Source organism: Phyllostomus hastatus, unplaced genomic scaffold (assembly GCF_019186645.2).
Source record: "Phyllostomus hastatus isolate PE091 unplaced genomic scaffold, TTU_PhHast_1.1 phas_scaffold_78, whole genome shotgun sequence".
NCBI lineage: Eukaryota > Metazoa > Chordata > Mammalia > Chiroptera > Phyllostomidae > Phyllostomus > Phyllostomus hastatus.
The window spans coordinates 104,967,148-104,985,399 of NW_025334041.1; the positions used below are offsets into that span (position 1 = coordinate 104,967,148).

The 18,252-nt window shown below is 51.2% G+C and overlaps 2 protein-coding genes across 2 annotated transcripts in view; one reads left to right on the forward strand and one right to left on the reverse strand.

Moving 5' to 3' along the window:
* TTC7A (tetratricopeptide repeat domain 7A) overlaps window positions 1–15,240 on the reverse strand; it is a 112,758-nt gene extending 97,518 nt beyond the window's left edge. The window contains exons 1-3 of the mRNA XM_045828874.1: window positions 14,763–15,240; window positions 6,693–6,856; window positions 1,473–1,641 (exon numbers count right to left, since the gene is read on the reverse strand). Coding sequence (XP_045684830.1) covers window positions 1,473–1,641; window positions 6,693–6,856; window positions 14,763–14,946 — 517 coding nt within the window. The 5' untranslated portion in view covers window positions 14,947–15,240. The remainder of the gene's footprint in view (window positions 1–1,472; window positions 1,642–6,692; window positions 6,857–14,762) is intronic.
* MCFD2 (multiple coagulation factor deficiency 2, ER cargo receptor complex subunit) overlaps window positions 14,777–18,252 on the forward strand; it is a 30,048-nt gene continuing 26,572 nt past the window's right edge. Inside the window, exon 1 of the mRNA XM_045828878.1 lies at window positions 14,777–14,916. The gene's annotated coding sequence lies outside the window, so the exon portion shown is untranslated. The remainder of the gene's footprint in view (window positions 14,917–18,252) is intronic.

Here is an 18,252-nt window from a genome sequence, read left to right on the forward strand (position 1 = left end):
AGGTTCAGGAAGTCTGAGGCAGAAGTGGTTTCCAAGAGGCCTGAAAGAGCCAAACACCACATGAAGCCCACCCCCAAGATGGGCCTGTGCCAGGAGCCCAGAGGAGAGGATGAGAGCGCAAAGGGAGAAGAGCCCACAGGCCGGACTGCCCCAGATGGGCACCTGCCCCTCCGCAGGCTGGTGCTGGGTCTGTCCAGGGTGACATGCTCGGTGGATTTCCTGGGATAGGGAGAACAGTCTCTCCCTGGGGAAAGGGCCCCAGGGCCCCAGCAGTGGACAAGCAGGGACAAGGAGGCTGTGCCCTGCACAGGTGTCCAAGGGAGACAGAGGAATGGAGTTGGGGACTCATATTCCAAGGCCAGCGTCACAGAGTGGAGGCTCCTATCCTGGCTCCAGCTCGCATCTTTCGGTAACTTTGAATAAGGTATATATCCTCTCTGAGCCTCAGTTTCCCCACATATGAGATGGGGAGAACGTCCCTCTCTGTGATGGAAAGAGGATGACAAATGCTCTGCCAATGCCAGACACCAAATCCCCACAGGTCTACACACACTTCTAAATTTTTCTATGGGGGTTGGTTTGTGCTGAAATAGGGAGATGATCAAACATTCATGATTCCTGGGCAGAAGGGCTCTCGGAACCTCACTGCCGTCAGAGGCCACGCCTCGGGCTCTGTGTCCCAGGAATTTGAATCCAAGGAGGAGGAGCCTGAAGCAAGAAGTGGACGTAGGGCTTTTACTAATGCAAAACACCTTCAGGGGCCAGCTCAATGCCACTGTTACCCCAGTCGGGCCACCCGCAGCCTCCTATACCAGGAAATCCCTATATCACTGACCCTGTGTGCCTGGGTCTCCACCCCCGCACCTGTCGCCCGGGAACTGGTTCTGCCCTGCCCGTCACTGGATCCTGGTACCACGTCCCTGGGCTGCTCACAGCGGGTACCCGACCAGCCTAGGAAGTGACAGACCGCTCTATACCATCAGGCCCCCGATGTGTAGCCAGTGTCAGCCACCAGCACCAGCCTGACAAGGGATGGCACATTGTTCAAGCCTTTCTCAACCTGGTTACACAACTGATTCCTCTTGGTCATGGTAACCCAGTGAGGGCAGGTATCACAACCCCGTCTTCCAAATACGTCAGCTGCAACTACACAAGGTGAAGAGGTAATTCGCCCAAAGGCATATAGTGGGCAGCTAGTTATCGATAGAGCCAGGGTGAGAACCTGAGTCCTCTGGCATCCAGCCTGGTGCCCGTCAGCAGCCGGGATGCCCGGTCACCACTGGTGTCCACCTGGCTGGTCAGTGCCTGGGTACTACCAGGGGTGATGTATCTTGGACATCGGCATAGCAGGCTCACCCTCACCTGAGCATCTGCTGCTGCCCTACAGCTGCTGTCTGCTCCCGGCCCAGGGGGGCCTGGGTGTAATGTGCTGGGCGTGGGGCTGGGGAACCCCAGCCGGCACCCACACCTACCTTTGACAACAAAGGCCTCCGCCAGCAGCCGCATCTGATACAGGGGCTTGGTGTCCACGGACATGTCATCGATTCCGGCCCGAGCATACATGCTGATGGCCTCTCGGTAGGAGCCCTCCACGTAATGCAGCTTGCCCAGGATCAGCATGGCCTCACATAGGTACCGTGGCTGGAAGGACAAGGGCCACATCAGCAGGCTCCTGCCCGAGGTCCCTGCTGCCACCCCCAACAGGTAGCACTGGCACCCTCTCACTGTGCCATGACAATTCGCCTAAGACCCTGCTCAAAAACCTCCTCCTCCAGAAAGCCTTCCCCGACCCTTGAGCACATGCTGAGGACTGCCTTTTCTCCACACCTGCAGTCTGTGGCCTACTTACTGAAATTCTCATGAGTCCCCAGCCCTTTCACGTGCGTGTCTTATGCACCCAGCTACGCTGCAGGCAGCTTGCAGACTGGGCCCCGTCTTCTCTCCTGCAGCCCCCAGTGGCTTCAGCCCAAGGCTGGCACTCAGGAGTTCAGGCACTTGTTCATATATATACGTACACCCACCCCCAAACGATATCAGGCCAAGTTCTATGGGACCGGATATCATTTGGGGGGTACACACACACAAATACACAACGGGTGAAAACCTTGGAAAGAGCCCACGCTGAAGCCCCCACACAAAAGCAGGACCTCCAGGGGGAGAGCGGCCACGTCGGCAGTGCGGGCCAGGAGAGAGGAGGAGAGGGAAGGCCTGCTGGGCCACAGTCCCATTCTGTCAGAAGCAGGTAAGCAAAGTGCCCAATCAAGCGCCTAAATTCAAACCTGTTCTCTTTGCCCTACTTTTTCAGGTGTCCCTTGTGCCCAGATCTTTACCCCACACCGGGATGCTTGGGCCCCGAGGACGTCTGGTTGGCCCTGCCCGAGAGTTACGTGGCCTTGGACAAGATCACCACCTTTTGAGGCTGCTTGCTCTAGCCTGCCGTCTTCGCCTCTATGCTCCGCAGGCCCACCTCCCCTTCGGCCAGGCTCTGGGCACCGTCCCCACCACACAGCATCGGTGCTGTCCACAAAGCTCCCTGGAGGTGTCATGCTGGTCCCCACGCCATCCTCTGTCACGAGGGGAGGTGCTTCCTCTGACTCCGTGGGGGGAGATCAGACCCTGGTGACAGACAGACCCCAGGGGAAGCCTCTACACTCCCCATGATCTCTTGCCCTCTCAGAAGCCAACTAAGAGAAATGGAGTGTGGCACAGCCAAATTCTCCTTCCTCACGGTCTTTTTGGTTTTTGTGAATACATATTCTACCTTTGCCTATGCTCACACAGGCCCCCTATCTGGAACAGTCTCCCCTTTCCCTCAAGCTATACAGATTCTTTTCCATCCTTTGGGACTTTGCTCAGGCACACCTCCTCCTGGAAGTGTCCCTGACTACCAGGGAGCGCCCCTCTGCTAAATTCCTACAATGCCTCTACCAAACAGACCTGTTTGGCTCCTGCAAGCCTGACCTGCTGACTATTGATCAACTCTAAGAGGCTGAATTGTTCAAGGGCATGTGCTAGTCTCCCCAGTAGGCCACCCACTCCCTGGGCCAGGGCCACAGGTCACACACCCCCAGGGCAAGCCGCCCACGGTCCCTCCAAGTCGGGCAACACCTCTGCTATTCTCTGCACTTGGTCTCAAGCAGCAGGCACATTCCCTCCCTGCTCGGCCTCGTTTCCCCACTGTGAGGGCGACACCCGAACACCCACCCTCCCCTCCCCTTCCCTTGCAGCAATGCCAAGAGCATGAATAGGGCAAAGTCCAGAAAAGAGCTTTGAACTTTTCTTTAGAAAGAAGCATGATAAATACAGGGCATGAGTAATTATTATCATCCGGTTCTACCATAAACAGGGAAAAGGGCAGCTGAGCTCAGAGCGACAAGTTTCGGGGCGCAAGGTGATGACAGGGTGGAGCTCTGTGGTTCCCGGAGAACCAACCACAGCTCACAACAGAGCTTCTGCCTCGCTGGGAGAAATGAAGGGCCCTGTGGGGCATGTCCCATAAAGCTGAATCTGTGCCACTTAAAAAGCTGCCATCACTTCTGAAAGCACGTTTGTCTATTTTTTTTTTTTTTTGGTGTTGTTTTCTCTTTTAGGGAGTGATGCTGATAGAAAATGGTACAGTGCTGCTGTTATTTTTTTAATGCCCATATTTGGCAGAACTGAAAGTTGGCTACATGCTGTGGGACCCGTGCCTTTGAATCTGAAACGTTCTTGGCCTGTCAATCCAGTGGTGGTCAGGGAACCACAGGGCCCTGGCACAGGGCAAGGATGCCGTGCAGGAAGTCGCTGGGTCTGGGCAACAGTCCCTCTGCTGGGGAGCGGGCGTGTCGCCTAGCCTTTGTGTCTCGGTGTCTCTGTCAATCAAAAGGGAAGGACGACCACTTGTGAGTGGCCAGGTTGGGGGAAAACAGATGAGGAAATACTTCACAGAGGCACAGTGGGACCAGTGAGGGCAGGAGCGTCACTATCGTCACTACATCAATCCGAGTCCCCCTGTCACTGTTCTATCTCCATGGCAGGACTTAGGGACACAGCCCCGAAAAGTAGCCAAGAGCTCGAGAACTCGGGGTGTGGACACAAACAGGCCTGCACTCAGGTCCTGGACCCTCGACTCCGGCCCTCGGCTGAGGGACCAGCCTGTCCTGGGTCCCGGTCAATGGGGATACGAGGAAGCACCACCGAGAGGGTCACTACGAGGCAACCAGGAGACGGCGCGATGCCTGGGCTCAGTGGATGACATGTTATGACGAATGGTTCGTTTTCACGGAAGTCCACAGAGCTGAGCTAGGCAGGATCTTAGAGGTCATGGAGGGTGGGTCTCAAGCTACCCTGAGGGGGAGCCTCAGGGCCGACTTCTCCGTTCTCCACGTGGATACTCATCGGATATCCTGGATACTGTCCTGTTGATCCCATCGGATACTTGGGACAGATGGGACTCCTCCTGGGGTTTCATCTGCTGCCAGGAAAGGTCATCCCCTCCCCCAGCCACACCCTGGCCTTTGGGGTAAGGTGGAGAATCCCATACACTACTTTTAATGTTTTATTTTGCCTGTTCAGCATTAAGTTTTTTTTGGCTTTGGCCTGGAAAACAGGAACTTTCTCAATATTATCAGTGCCTATGTATGTCTTTGATGAATAAAGCATGGTCAAATTTGTATTCAATAAATGTGATGTGATGGACAAACAATTTTTACAACAATACATGTGTATACTGTCTGGCCAATACAAAGAACGAGGCGTTGGCATGAAGAAACCTCCAGGTGAAAGTTCTCGTGCAAAAGCACAGCCTGCCAAATATGTATCCTGTGATTCTAATAAGAAGAGAAAGCTTTATATGTGTGCATGTGTGTTTGTTACAAACAGAGGAAGGAGTGTGGGTCACACACCCAGTGGGGACCCGTGTTCCACGCTGGGGGTGGGGATGAGTGTGGGAGCCAGGCTGGCATATAAGGACTTTGATTTATTATTCAAACTACTTGTTTGTGTAGTGAACTTTTTACAATAAGCCAGAGTCATCTTTATTTTTAAAACAATTTAAAAATATTCCATGGAGTCTACTGGAAAAAAAAATTAAAAGGGGTCTTAGTGGGAAAACCTTGGGACCCACTGATCAAGTCCAACCCCTTTGATTGGCAGATGAGGAGCTGGAGGGCCCAAAAGGTCAAGGGACATGCTCAGGGTCAAGCGGCTATTTTAATCTGATACAAAGTCTCCCAGAGCTACAATAATTCTTGTCGAGGAGTCTAAAGGCAGTAACCTTAACCTTCCAGTATACCCTCCCTGCATGGCTTACAGAAAAAGCCAGACGTTCCTCAGAGTGGTTGGTGTTCCAGTCCCCGTTCTCTGGCCTCAGTGCACTTCTACTCCCTAATCACCCACCATTTCCCTTTCACTCTTGCTAGCGGACATATTTTAGTGAAATTCTTGGAAGAGGAACTCTTAGATTACACACAGCTCCCTGAGCTTGGAATGCCCTGCCCTACCTCTGTGTGTCTGTCGCCCTTGCCCTTCAAGGTCCAGCTCTCCCTCAAGGGTCTAACTCTAGTATTACCATCTCCCAGGCGACTCCTGCCTCACCCTAAGGAGTGTTCCCCTCTGACTTGCCTCTGCATGGACACTATGCCTGTGGCATATGTCACACGTCACAGGCCACACTGGACGATGTGCTGATAGGATTATCTTCCAGGAGACCTGCAACCTCCCAGAGGACAGGGTCCATCTGTACTTGTCTTTATGGCCCTCGAAGTATGTAACACAATGCCTTGCACTCAGCTGTTTGCAATCAAATGTTCAGGTCAATAAATATATGACTTTAGAACATCTCTTGAAAAATTGCATCTTCTTTGGGTCTCTAATGGCATACCAATACCTCTACTATAGCTCAGCATGCACTGTAATCTGTTCATCTCAAAGTATAATGTACTATAGAGTTTGTTAAATACAGATTCTAAATCAGATTTTGCATTCCTAACCAGCCTCCAGATCATGCCCAATCTCTAGGTGGGCGGACAGTGCTTTGAGCAGTGAATGTCTAGAGAAAGCTGTGATTGTACTTCCCTCTATACCTCCCCTCAGCCCCTGGCATACAGTATAGTAGGTGCTCAATAAACGCACTTGGATTTAAACTGGCTTGCCCTGTTACTAAGCTCTTCTGTCACTGGCCGTCTCTGCATGTTTGCCTGTTTCCAACTAGACCTTGGACTCACTAAGGTTTTCTTCCCCTGAGATCCCCAAGGAGCACACAGGACCAGGCACACACCAGGTCAACCAAGCACTGTCTAATGGAAATATAACTTAAGCCACATGTGTAGTCTAAATTTTCTTAGAATATGTTCTAGTCACATTAAAAAAGGTACAAATAGGTAAAATTAGTTTGTAATAACACTTTAACCCAATTATCAAAAATATTATCATCTGAACATGTAACCAATGTAAAGAATTAATGATCTTTTACATTCTTTGTTTTGTACTAAGTCTTCAAAATCCAGTGTATGTTTTGTACTTATAGCACATCTCAATGTGGAGTAGCCAGATTTCAAGCGCACATGTGGCTAGTGGCTACTGTCCTGAACAGCACCAGGCCAGCCCTAAGAGACGCTTGCTGTTCAGGTGACCGGATGACCCAGGGACACTGACAGCAGACAGCAGGCAGGAGAAGAAAGGGGACCGCAGGCCTGGAGGGGCTGACAACTTACCGACAGCCTCCCACGGTTGAGGACTCCGCTCAGATAGTTTCTGGCTTCATTCATCTTTGGCTCATTCTTTTCCAGCAAAGGGATGGAGTCTTTTATCTTGGCATTATTCTCCTTCAAATACTGCTCCAGGAGGGCCTCCGCCAGGAGCAGTTTTCCAAAGTCATCTGAAAAATGGGGCAGTGATCCCTTGAACTTGGCAAATGTGGAAACTGGTACCTGTCCCTGTACTGACCCAACCTCTGCTCCCCCCAGCACGCAGTTGGGTTTAGGGGCCCAGGTTTGAGAAAATCAATAAAGACACTAGTTCCATAAACTTAAACAGCCTTAAAGAAAAAAAAACAGGCATTCTACCACTGTACCAGCATAAACCACCCCTTTGGGTTCTGTAGTTTCGTGGTTAGGGAGGCAGAGTTCCTAGGACTTGGGACAAATTCCCAGAATTCCAGAATTTAAAATGAGGGACAGAGTCACACCCATGCCCCATTGTGGGTAACAAGTTCTTAAACCAAGAAGGAATTTCTCCAAATGGCCAAAGAAGAAGAAAATGTGAAGCAGTTTAATAACCCATTTGCACATGATCCCAATTTCCATGTAACCATATTGGGCCTTCTCCACTCTGGAAGTATTTTATTTAACGTGACCAGGGGAGAACCTAGCAACGAAGTGCAGAGCGAAGGTGGGAAGCAGATTTACTTGTGCAGCAAGGCAATTCCTTGAAGAGCTTTAATACTGGCACTTTCTGGAGTTCTCCCCTTTATGTTAGCTTAGCTGCAGACCTCACCGCCCAGCAGGTGAATTTATACTGCTTGGTTTAATTTGCTGCCTCCCCTACCACAATGAAAACTCCAGTCTTGTGACCATCGTATTCCTGCTCCACCCACAGCAACTTGGGTGGAAATGGGATTCGGGTGTTCAGTGTGCAGGCCCCAGAGGTCAAGCATGCTTTCATGATGGCCTCGGGTGGCTGTGGTTGATGTGACTGGGTCATTGACCTTCCCCCTTCAACCAGGGCAAGGCCCAAGCCCACCACTCAGTATAGGAGCCCAGGAAACAGCTGCCAAGTGAATGGGAGCCTCTCCACTACTGCAGGAGGAAGCCAGGAGGCTCAGGGAGCCACGTGCAAATCCAAATGTCTCCTGGAATGTGTGCTTAGTCCTGTCTCCTCAGAGGGCTCTTTCTGCTGCCCGGAAGGCATCCTCAGGCCTGCCTGGGGATGCCACTGACTCCTCACTTTCAGGACCACCGCAGTTTGCTCACAACTCAAAGCCGCTGGTCCCAGATTCCATATCTCTGAAGAAGACACTCCATCCACAGGGGAGATTCTGTGCAGAGAGCATCTCAAAGGCCCAGAACCCAGAAGACAGTCAGAGCAAATATTTGCTCTGAGGACACCAAAGCCACCTCACGATTTCTAAAACTAACATTTGGAAGACATGGCCAGGCAAGTACCAGGTTCAAACTATCATCCATTGCTGGTAGGGGAGAAGTTGGTAGGACCTCTACAAAGGACAATTTAGCAACACATATCAAAATCATTTTTTTGCATTCCCATTGCATTCCCATTGACCCGGCAATTCTGCTCCTACGTGTGTCCTTGCAGACGTGTAGAGCAACCTACATATAAGGTCACTCCTGCAGCATTATTTGTAATAGCAGAAAATTAGAGACAACCTGTACATCCATCAACAGGAAGCTGATTAAACAAAGCATGGCACACCCATAAAAAGGGACCCCACGCTGCCATAAAAAGGGATGAGGAAGCTCAGTATGTGCTATTATGGCATGAACTCCAAAATAAATTGATAAGAAGAGTCCACACAGTGGACATAATGGGCCATTGGTATTTAGGCATCCATAAAAATACAGGGTCCAGCACAAATAACGCCCCTTTCTTATTATATAAAAATATTTTATTACAAAATCATCAGCACGTGATTCTGTAACATAACAATATCACTCTCAAGCACACCATAGGACATTTTAGGTGAAACGTTCAAATTGCTGCCTGTCTCATGTGAGACGTTCACGTACCCTCCCAACCACACTCAATGGTGTTACTTCTGCCAGACTCTGTGTGTGAAAAAGATGCACAAACATCTGAGAAACTCACTGGTTTACTGGGAAAGGGGGCGGAAACAGGGGAAGACTTTTCACTTTCAGTGGGTGCCTTTGGAAAGCTGACCCCTGTGGACATATTACCTCTTCACAGAGAAAAGTTGAAACCAACTCCGGAATGAAAGGCACTCATCTCAGCTAGAAGCCGGGGTGGGATGCTGAGCAGCGGGTGTCTGAGCAGCAGTCCTGAGAGGTGGGCCTCTAGGCAAACCGCTCTCCCTCACCTGTTTTGCCTCTATAAAAACCAGGGGTGGGGTTTGGAACCTGCTCCTCAGGAGGGAACCACGCCTTCCCAAGCCCTGGGGTTGGTCTCCGCCCTCCTCCTTCAAGTGCACCAGCAGCTGGGGACAGCAAGCTCCCCACCCAGTTCACAGCAGCAGAGCCTTCCTGCCACCTGGCCCTGCCTCTGCCAGCCAACCACCCCGCCCAGAGCTCCCTACGGTTCATTGGCTCCATTCCTTCCCAGCCTAGAGAAGCCAGCTTCCTTCCAGGCAGCCCTCAATCTGGAAATACTCCCCAGGGCAGCGCCACTCCTCAAAATGATGGGAGTGTCCTTTGAACACCTGCGGCTCCAAGTGTGGTCCGGGGTGGGAACAGGTCGGTCTGTGGGGGTCTGTCTGTGACCCAGTCGCTGGAGGGAAGTGCAGAAACTTAGAGTGCACATTCACAAAGGTTGGTAATAATGTGGCAGAATGATTTTAAATCTGTTGACTTGAATAGTGAAAAATTGGAAGGGTAGAAGTTTGTGTATCTCACAAAAGGACTGGAGCACATCAGATTGGGAATGTAAAAAAATAAAACAGATCCTTCACAGGTCAGTTGAGAAGCACTGCTCTAAACTGAGAGAGGGCCTTTTAATGCGAAAGCGGAGAAAAAAGAGAAAGGGGGCCTACCGAGTACCAGGTACTTTACTATACAGTATCATTTAATCAGCACAAAGGTAGATATTATTCCCACTTTATGGATGATAATGGAGATACTCGATGGGCCATAGCCTGTGACAAGAATATGAGACAGCCAAAGCACAGTCTGTCTCCCTTCATGCCCCGCAGAGCAGAGTCTCTGGTACTTGACAAATGAAGAACAGTGTAAGCGCTGTAAACAGTGGATTAAAAGTGAACAGTAATTCCAAGGGCAGGAATGAGAATTGCTCTCACTGTTTTATACCTAGGAGCTTCAGACTATTGTAAACACTTCAGGTCCTTCACCAGAGCTTTTCTCCCTCCTCTTCACCCCCCACTCGATCTCTCTGTTAGGGTTAGCAGACACTCAGTAGGTGTTGGGAATCTACTTTCTTTTCTTCCGTGCTCAATTCTCCTTCTCCCTGTGCCATTCTTTCTCCTCCTTTCCCCCGTTCTTTGCATCCACTGTTCTCAACTGGCCAGTCTATGGGACCGAGGGATATTTTGGAATGAAAAGTTCTAGATTTTTCAGTTGTTAAATAAGAATGCAGGTGAATAGAGGCTTTCCTGTCCTTCTTTAAAGGTAAACAAATTGCTTTTTATCATCATGTTGTCCAAAATCTATCCCCTACCCAGTGTGGGTAAACTGTTCCAGTTTCTGCTCTCCCCACCCCCACCAGGGGCATGAGGAAGGCCTTCCTGACCAAGCAACACAGACTCTGGGTGCCCAGCCCAGCCCCCTACCCTTGACAGAGACCCAAATGAGGCCACCCCTTAGTGGCCACCCACTCTGCCCACCCATCTTGTTTTGAAGGCCTCTGTCAGCTGGCTTCCTCTCTGCGCCCACCCCTGTCCAGGCTTCTGTCAGGGTGCCAGGTCAGAGAGAGGCACTTCAAGGACGCCTGCCTCCTCCTCCCTGCACCCCCATTTGCAGAAAGGTGTTCCCCTCTCCACAACCTGCCAATTGGCTGTTTGGAAACCTGGGTCCAGCCAGCAAGCCTGGAGTTCAGACCAGGCCCTTCCTCACTGGGTCACATGGGGTCACAGCGGTCTCCCCAGCTGCTCACCTCACAGGACGGCAGAGGGCTGGGACTTTCCACCCATCCACAGACGAGGGAGAGGCCGAAACTAGTGAGAGGCCACCTGCCTCAAACATCCCCTCCAACTCACCTGAAGAAACACCCAGAACAATCTCCAGTTCAAAAAAAAATTGATCAGCCCTGGCTGGCGTAGCTCAGTGGATTGAGCGCAGGCTGTGAACCAAAGTGTCACAGGTTTGATTCCCAGTCAGGGCACATGCCTGGGTTGCAGGCCATGACCCCCAGCAACCACACATTGATGTTTCTCTCTCTCTCTCTTTCTCCCTCCCTTCCCTCTCTAAAAATAAATAAATTTTAAAAATCTGAAAAAAAAGAACCCAGATTATTAAAAAAATTATTCAGTTAAAAAGCAAAGGTTGGAGGGCAGTGAACACAGATTAGGAAAGACTTCAAGGTGGACAGAGAGAGGGGCAGGTGACAGAGTGACATGGCAAGAGCAGGAAAAGAACATCAGAGTCAGGGAGGTGAGCTGCGAAATTCTTTCAACTTTGGTATATGCTTGAAAAAGTTTCATAATAAAATGTTGGGGGGAAAAGAGAGGCCCAACTTATTAACCAAACGCAATGTGTGGCCTTGTTTGGATCCTGATTCTGACAAACGAGCTGTAAAATGCAGTCATTAGACCAGAGAGGCTGGCTGCAGTAATGGTGCGGCAGTGACCTTTTTCAAGAATTCTTACTTAGTAAGTATAATACACACGGAAATATCACAGCACAAGGGAGAAATGAGGATGGAAATAGCTCAAACAGACTGTTCGGGAACTCATGAACAGGGATGCTGCTGACGGGTGGGCATGAGGGATTCACTGTCCCTACTTCTACTTTTTGGATGTTTTGGAACTTTTTCATAATCAAGTTTTCTTTCCTTTCTCTTTAACCACTTGGATGGGCTCTTTCTTTTTACACGAACAGACCTCACCACAAACAGCCGTACTCTGCTCCATCCTGACCAACTCTAACCCGGATGTGAGTTTGAAAGCAAATGCACAAAAAGCAGCACTACCTCCTCCCTGGGTGGGTGGTGGGGCGCAGCCTCCCCAGACAGGAAAGGTGGTAGAGGCTCCTTCTCAGGGGGTGTCTCCTGGCCCTTCACTCTCAAAGCAGACCAGAAAGAGGCACCCCCAGTGGGGCCTTCCCCTCCGACTCCCTACAGTGAAATCCACGTTCTGGGATTTTGGGTTTCAGAAGGAAACCCCACAGATACAGCAGGGCCTCTGCCTATAAAATGGGGTTCAGCTGGGGTTTGGGTCCCTCTCATACCTTCCCCCCATAATTTCCCAAATTATATAACTGTTGAAGCTCCCAGTCACTGACTGTAGGGGTCTAACAGGCTGGGTGTGGGGCTGTAAGAATCTCCCTCCTGGGTTGCAGGGGCATCTACACAAACACCCCTCCCCATCCCAGAAAATAGCCTCTCAGTCCCTACAGTGATAAGAACTCTGTGGAGAGCCCTGGCTGGGTAGCTCAGTTGATTAGAGAGTCATCCTGATAGGCCAAGGTTATGGGTTCGATCCCCAATGAGGACACATACAAGAAACAACCAGTGAATGCATAAGTAAGTGAAACAACCAATTGATGTTTCTCTCTCTTTCTCTCTTCCTCTTTTTAAAATAAATTAAAAAAAAAAAAAGAGCCCCACAGAGAGAGAACCAAAATACCCCACACACGGGCTTTGGGAGTCACTTGTTTTCCTCGTGTGCATGCGTGCATGCATTTTGGGATAGTGTATGCGGGTTTAACAGAGGGTAGAAAGTCAGTCACAGAACCAAACCCAAAAGCTAGCAGAAGAGACCCTCCCACCATCCTTCAGTCTCCCTTGTGCTGGTGAGTCCCCACAGCGAAGCAAAGCCAAGCCTGGCTCCGCGCGCCCCACTCTGTTACTGGCAGACTTGGTCGCAGGGACTCAGGCTTGGGTAGAGGCTCTGCCACGTACACACATGTGACTTTTCTGAGTCTTGGTGTCCCTGTGTTTAAATGGGAACAATAATTTCTGCCCTTCCCACAAGCTTGTTTACAAAAATTTAAAAATACAGAGAGAAAGCACTTTAGAAACGAGGCCATAGCGTTTTTGCCCAACAATGCTTCAAAGAATATAGCAAGTTTGGGAAATTTGGTATTTATACTCTTTCCTTGGCTTGCACATCACAGGCAGGTGAGCTTATTAAAGGCCCTGAGAAGTTCTGCAGTTTAAAAAAGTCCATTATTGATATTTAATCCATTAGGTCCAATTTCTTAACTAGTGTGGCTCTCTAAACCCTTTCTTCCTGGGGTACCAGTGAATTAACTAGTCAGTGTCCCTTGAGCCTCTGAAAAAGAACTTGGGAAATATTGCATGGACTTGAGGAGTCCCAGTTCCTGTCTTGGCCCCAGGGTGTTTCTCTGTAGTGCCGACCTCACTCACATTCCCACACCTGTCCCAGGCTCCACTGCCCCCTGTGTGGGTCACTTTCCATTCCCACCCTTACCAGACTCACCCCAGCGCATCACCCCATGTAGGAGAGAGAAGGACACTTGCAGTTTATCTACTCTTCCCTGAGAAGAGGCGCTCACCAGCTTCTCCCATGCACGTACCAGCTCTGGCTACTGTCCCTCACTGTCATGCTCAGACCTACCTCAAAGGTTCAACCCGACTGTGCACCTCTGCCACCTAGGCCCTCTCAGTGTCCTTCTACCCTTCCTCCTCACTGGGCAGACATACTCTGCTCTTCCCAGCACCAGTCAGAGGTCAGCACACATTCTGCTACTTCCTGAAACCCTCTCCCCTTCCTCTGAGCTCCACAGTCTAACACACAATTGCCCTCTGATCACCTCCCTGCCTCCCCATCTACCTTGGCAACTCTTCACGCTGGAATTGTGTGCTACACACCTTTGAGGTAGGAGTGCAAGTGGTTAAAAGGATGTACTGAGAAGCCTGGGTTCAAATCCTGATTCTACCACTTATCAGCTGGATGAACAAGTCACTTAACTTCTCTGTGCCTCAGTGCCCTTATCTGTAAGTGGAGCGAACAACAGTATCTGCTTCACGGGATTGTTGGGAGGAATTAATGAAGCGATTAAAGTGCTTAAGACAGTGCCTGGCACACAGTGAGTACTAGATAAGTGTTGGCTATTACTATCCCCATTATTTTCATTCCTTTTTCCCCACAGAGCCTTCCAAGGCAGCCTTCAAAACTCTCTATCTCTGTTTATTTACCCCCTTCCACAGCACTCTGAAGTGCTCAAAGCTAGGGCTCAGGGAGGGCTCTCCGGGTGGAGCTGAAGGCACCAGGGACAGGATTTGAGGTTGGAGACCTGGGCAGGGCTTCCCCCTCTGCCGCATCTGGGTGCTGTCCCACCTCAGTGCAGATTGAGAGTCCAGCCTAGCCAAACCAGCCCTACTGCTTAAGCCTCGGGCTACCAAAGCTAGAAGGGTCCCCAGTTTGGCCACAAATGGGGAAACTGAGGCCTACCAGTGTTTTTCACTCTTCACCACCCCACCCTGGTGCTTATCAACCATTCCAACTGGGCCAGTTAAGGACAGAGCTCCGCTGTCAACTTGACTTGGGGGAAGGAAATGCAAGGTAAGGACAGACACACAGCCTTCACCTGAGGTAGTTTAAAGACCTGGGCGGGGACTGGGGATAGTGGAGGGGCGGTGCAAGAGTTCAGCCAAAACCCTAATCTGGCACATGCTGATACTACCATTTCACAGTAGACGGAGTTGTCCACAAGATCCTAAAGGGCACAGAGTAGAAGACGTTTATCTCTCTCCCCCCAAACACCCACCCTGCATGATTTTTCTCCTGGGCCAGAAGAGCCTTTCTAACTGACCTGGCACTACTAAGACCAGCACTACAGGAAGAGTAATACCGAAGACGGCCGTGGCGGGCTGGGGGGCAGTCGCGGCGCGCTTCCTGGAGGAGGCGGCGCTTTTCGCGCGCTCCAGTTGGTGAACCAGTCCCTTCTCTCACTCACCGGTGTCCAGAGAGGTGAACAAGGTGCCCGGAATGGCTCGCCGGTGGCCTCCTCCACTGGGCACGACAATAGCCTGCATCTGCCGGACCAGCTCGGGCATGCGGTACCAGTGGCCCTCGGCGCGGCAGCGCTCCAGCTCGCTCTCTATCTTCAGGTGGGAGCTGTGCGCGCCCTTCGCAGCCATCTTCGAGCGGGTGCTGTCATGGGAGGTGCGGCCAAGAAGGGGAGACCCGGCCGGGGGCGGCGTCCGGGCTGGGGCGCACACGCGGGAGGGGTCGATTGGGGAGCGGACGACAGCAAGGGCCCTGGTGGCAGCGGGACCCCAGGCGGCGGCGGGCGGGCAGCAGCAGCACTTAGTGCACCGCCCGGCGCCTCCGGGCTGGGGCTCCGGCTGCGCGGCCGGGACGCGTCCAGGAGTAGCCTCCGCCTCTGCTGCAACAGCTCCTGACGCTGCTGCCGCCGCCGCTGCTGCAGCTGCTGCCACAACCCCCGCCCCGAGCCGGGGCGCCGCCAGCTGCGGACCCGCCCCTGGCCTCTGCTCCACCCCCGCGGGGGCGTGGCACGGCTTCGGCGAGCTGGGCGCGCCGGCGGCCACCGTGGCCACAGCAGCCAGGCGCGGGATGAGCGTAGGCGCCCGCCCAGGCGCCAGCCCCTCGCTGCACACGCTGCGGACTCGGCGTTCACTTTAATGCTGCCGGGAGCCCCGGCGCCCAGGGGCGCCTTGCTCCCCGCCCCCTTCCCATCCCACTGGGGCTCTTAGCCTGGGAGGCCTCCGCCCCAACGTCCCGGCTTTGTGTGGTGACCCCGTCACCACTGCTGCCCTCGGCACGTCACAAATCCAGGGAGAGGCCCGCCGGTCCGGAGTCCCCAACTCAGAACGAGCCTTCCGGGGAACCCGCTGCCGCCGTCCGTGACCGGGCCGGCTCCCTGCTGGGAACGCGCTGGCCTTGCGCGCCACCCCCGGCCTAAACGAGAGAAAACTGGCGGGTTTCGAGTCCTTCAACTCTGGATGCTTCCGCTACAACAGATTTTTTCTTAACCTTTTTTTTTTTAACAGCAGGGTTCCTCTTTCCAGCTTGACTCCCCCATAATAACTGGCTGGCATGTCCTCTGCAGAATCCAGTTTCCCTGGGTTTCTTAAAGGTTTTAAGCTGATAATCCAACTTGGTATTTATTTCTTAATTCTGGTGTCTAAAGACTGCAATCAAAGCTATACTGAGCTTTTGGCAGGGTTTACTTAGCCCGATGCTGTAGTGTACTAAGAAGTTTAAGGATTATTTAGTGGCCTGAAGGCAGGGGGCAGACGAACACCCTGTGCTTGGTACAGGTTATGGTGGTCCCGCCTCTGGAATGACCTCGGTTTACAGTTCCATGTAGAAATTGAGGCCTTCTCGCAAGAAATCACAGCAAGACCAAAACAAAAAGCAAGCAAGCAAACAAACAGAACCCTGTGTTTAAGTAAAGACCCCCCAAAATGGGAGTCAGGGCAAGCTTTTAAGCGTAGACTCCTCAGACACCTCCACGTGGGTCTTTACCACTGACAGTCACGTGACCTTGGGAGTGAATTTGACCTCTCAGTGTTAGGAGACTGACTGCTTGGCGCTTCTAAACCAGTGTAGCGGAGGGGGGGGGGCGGGGGGGCGCTTTTTGTCAAGCCGTGCCCAGGCTCCTGGCCCTTCGTCCCACTGGGCCCTTTGCACTCACCCGGGGTTATTTATTTAAGGCAGTCTTCCTGCCCTACCCTGTCCTCACCCCCACCCCAATTTCCCCGGGGATACCCTCCTCTCCAGGTTGCAAATACAGCTCCACTCCTTGATTGGCAGGCAAGATTTCCTCACCTTGGAGGCTGCTCTGAGCGCCTGGGATCTGTTCTGAACTCTTAGAGCCAGGAAACAGGTGAAGGAAAATTAGGACACCTCTGGCAGTTAGAACTTACTCAATACATTCTGCCTTGCCTACTCTGGTCAACTCCTTTACCTGGCTTTTGGTTGGTTACCAGAACCGCATTTTGCGAGGAGAGTGATTTGTGCATGTCCTTAAGATGAGAGTGACCTGAGAGCACCCTATGATTTACCCCTGGTCTGGAATTCTCCACAGTCAGCCCCAGGGCAGGCAAAGAGAAGCAGAGCTGATGAGCAGGGGCAATCTTTTAGGAAAAAGGAAAGCCTCCCCTCCTCCCTCTTTTCTCCAGTCCTTTGCCAGCCCTGCCCCCAGGTTGCAGGTCTCTGGGGAACTCACTGGAGGGGAATGGCTGCTTGTTTTTTCCCAGGGTTCCAATATTTGTGGGTTGTGGTGGGGTGGAACACGCCCTGGCAGGGGAAGCCCTGCCAAGTATTACGAAGAAAACTTATGACAAGCTGCTCCTCAGTACTGTGGGACACGTGCCTTCTGGGCTCTTTTCCCGCAGAGACAAGACCCCAGTCCTGGAGTGACCAGCATTGATGGGTTCAGTCTGGTATAATATCAGTAGAATTGTTTGCCCACAAACAGCTTCAATCTGTGCTTGAGCTGCACACAAAAGTACTGGTAAATCAATATCCAAATTAGCCAGGACCTCATTAGGAATAGGGAGGTCTTCTGGGACTGGAAGGAAGAAGCCATCAGGAGAGCATTCACACAGTAAATCCCTTGCTATTAAATTAATGAGTGCAGTGTCACAACGGAGAAAACTTTCTTGGGTTAAAGGTTCAAGGCTGACAGTTAAGGCAAGGGGTGGGGGTGCTAGAAGAAGGTGTGGTGAGGATTATTAGACAGATGCATGGGCATCACCAGAGTAGTTTGTTGACTCCAAGGAACAGGCTGTATAATAGCTCTTGAGTTGAAGATTAGTATTATTGTCCCATATCAGTCAAAAAGTTGTAAACTTGTCCTTTAATTTTTAGAGAAATGTTTCCTTGCAGGTTTCAGAGTAGAATGGGAAATTGAACACCTTCATTGATAACTTTTTTCTTCTTTCTTTTCTTAGTTCTAGAGCTCTTTCCATATAGAGCTGTTTCAAGGTTTTGGAGATTGACCATAGCGCTATTTCCCATTCTGCTTTTTGCTTGCATAATACATTCCCTATTTCTGGTATAAGACCATTCACAAAAAGATAAGAGGGAGAGCCAAGGTCATGTCTGCTTCAGGATTTATTCCTGAATGTTGCCCCTAGGTATTCAAGAACCTTTTCCTGAAGTCTCCATCAGATTTTTCCCTTGTTGGTTCAAACAGCTGAATCAGGCCACAATCTATCTTCACAGGAAAGAAAAAGGACACTTTCTCAAAGAGCTTGACCAACACTTGCAGCTCTTCTAAACTTCTTCAGCTGCCAGTGCACTTCGAGGTTTTTAAGTCACCAGTGGAGGTTTTCCAGTTCTGACTTTTTCATTGATCTTTTTGCATCTGACATTCCTACTTAACATATGGACCAATTTGGTATATATCTGGATGCTCTAGACTATATGTCCCTCAAACTATCCTAAATTCCTCTGTGATGTTCTCTGTCTTTTCT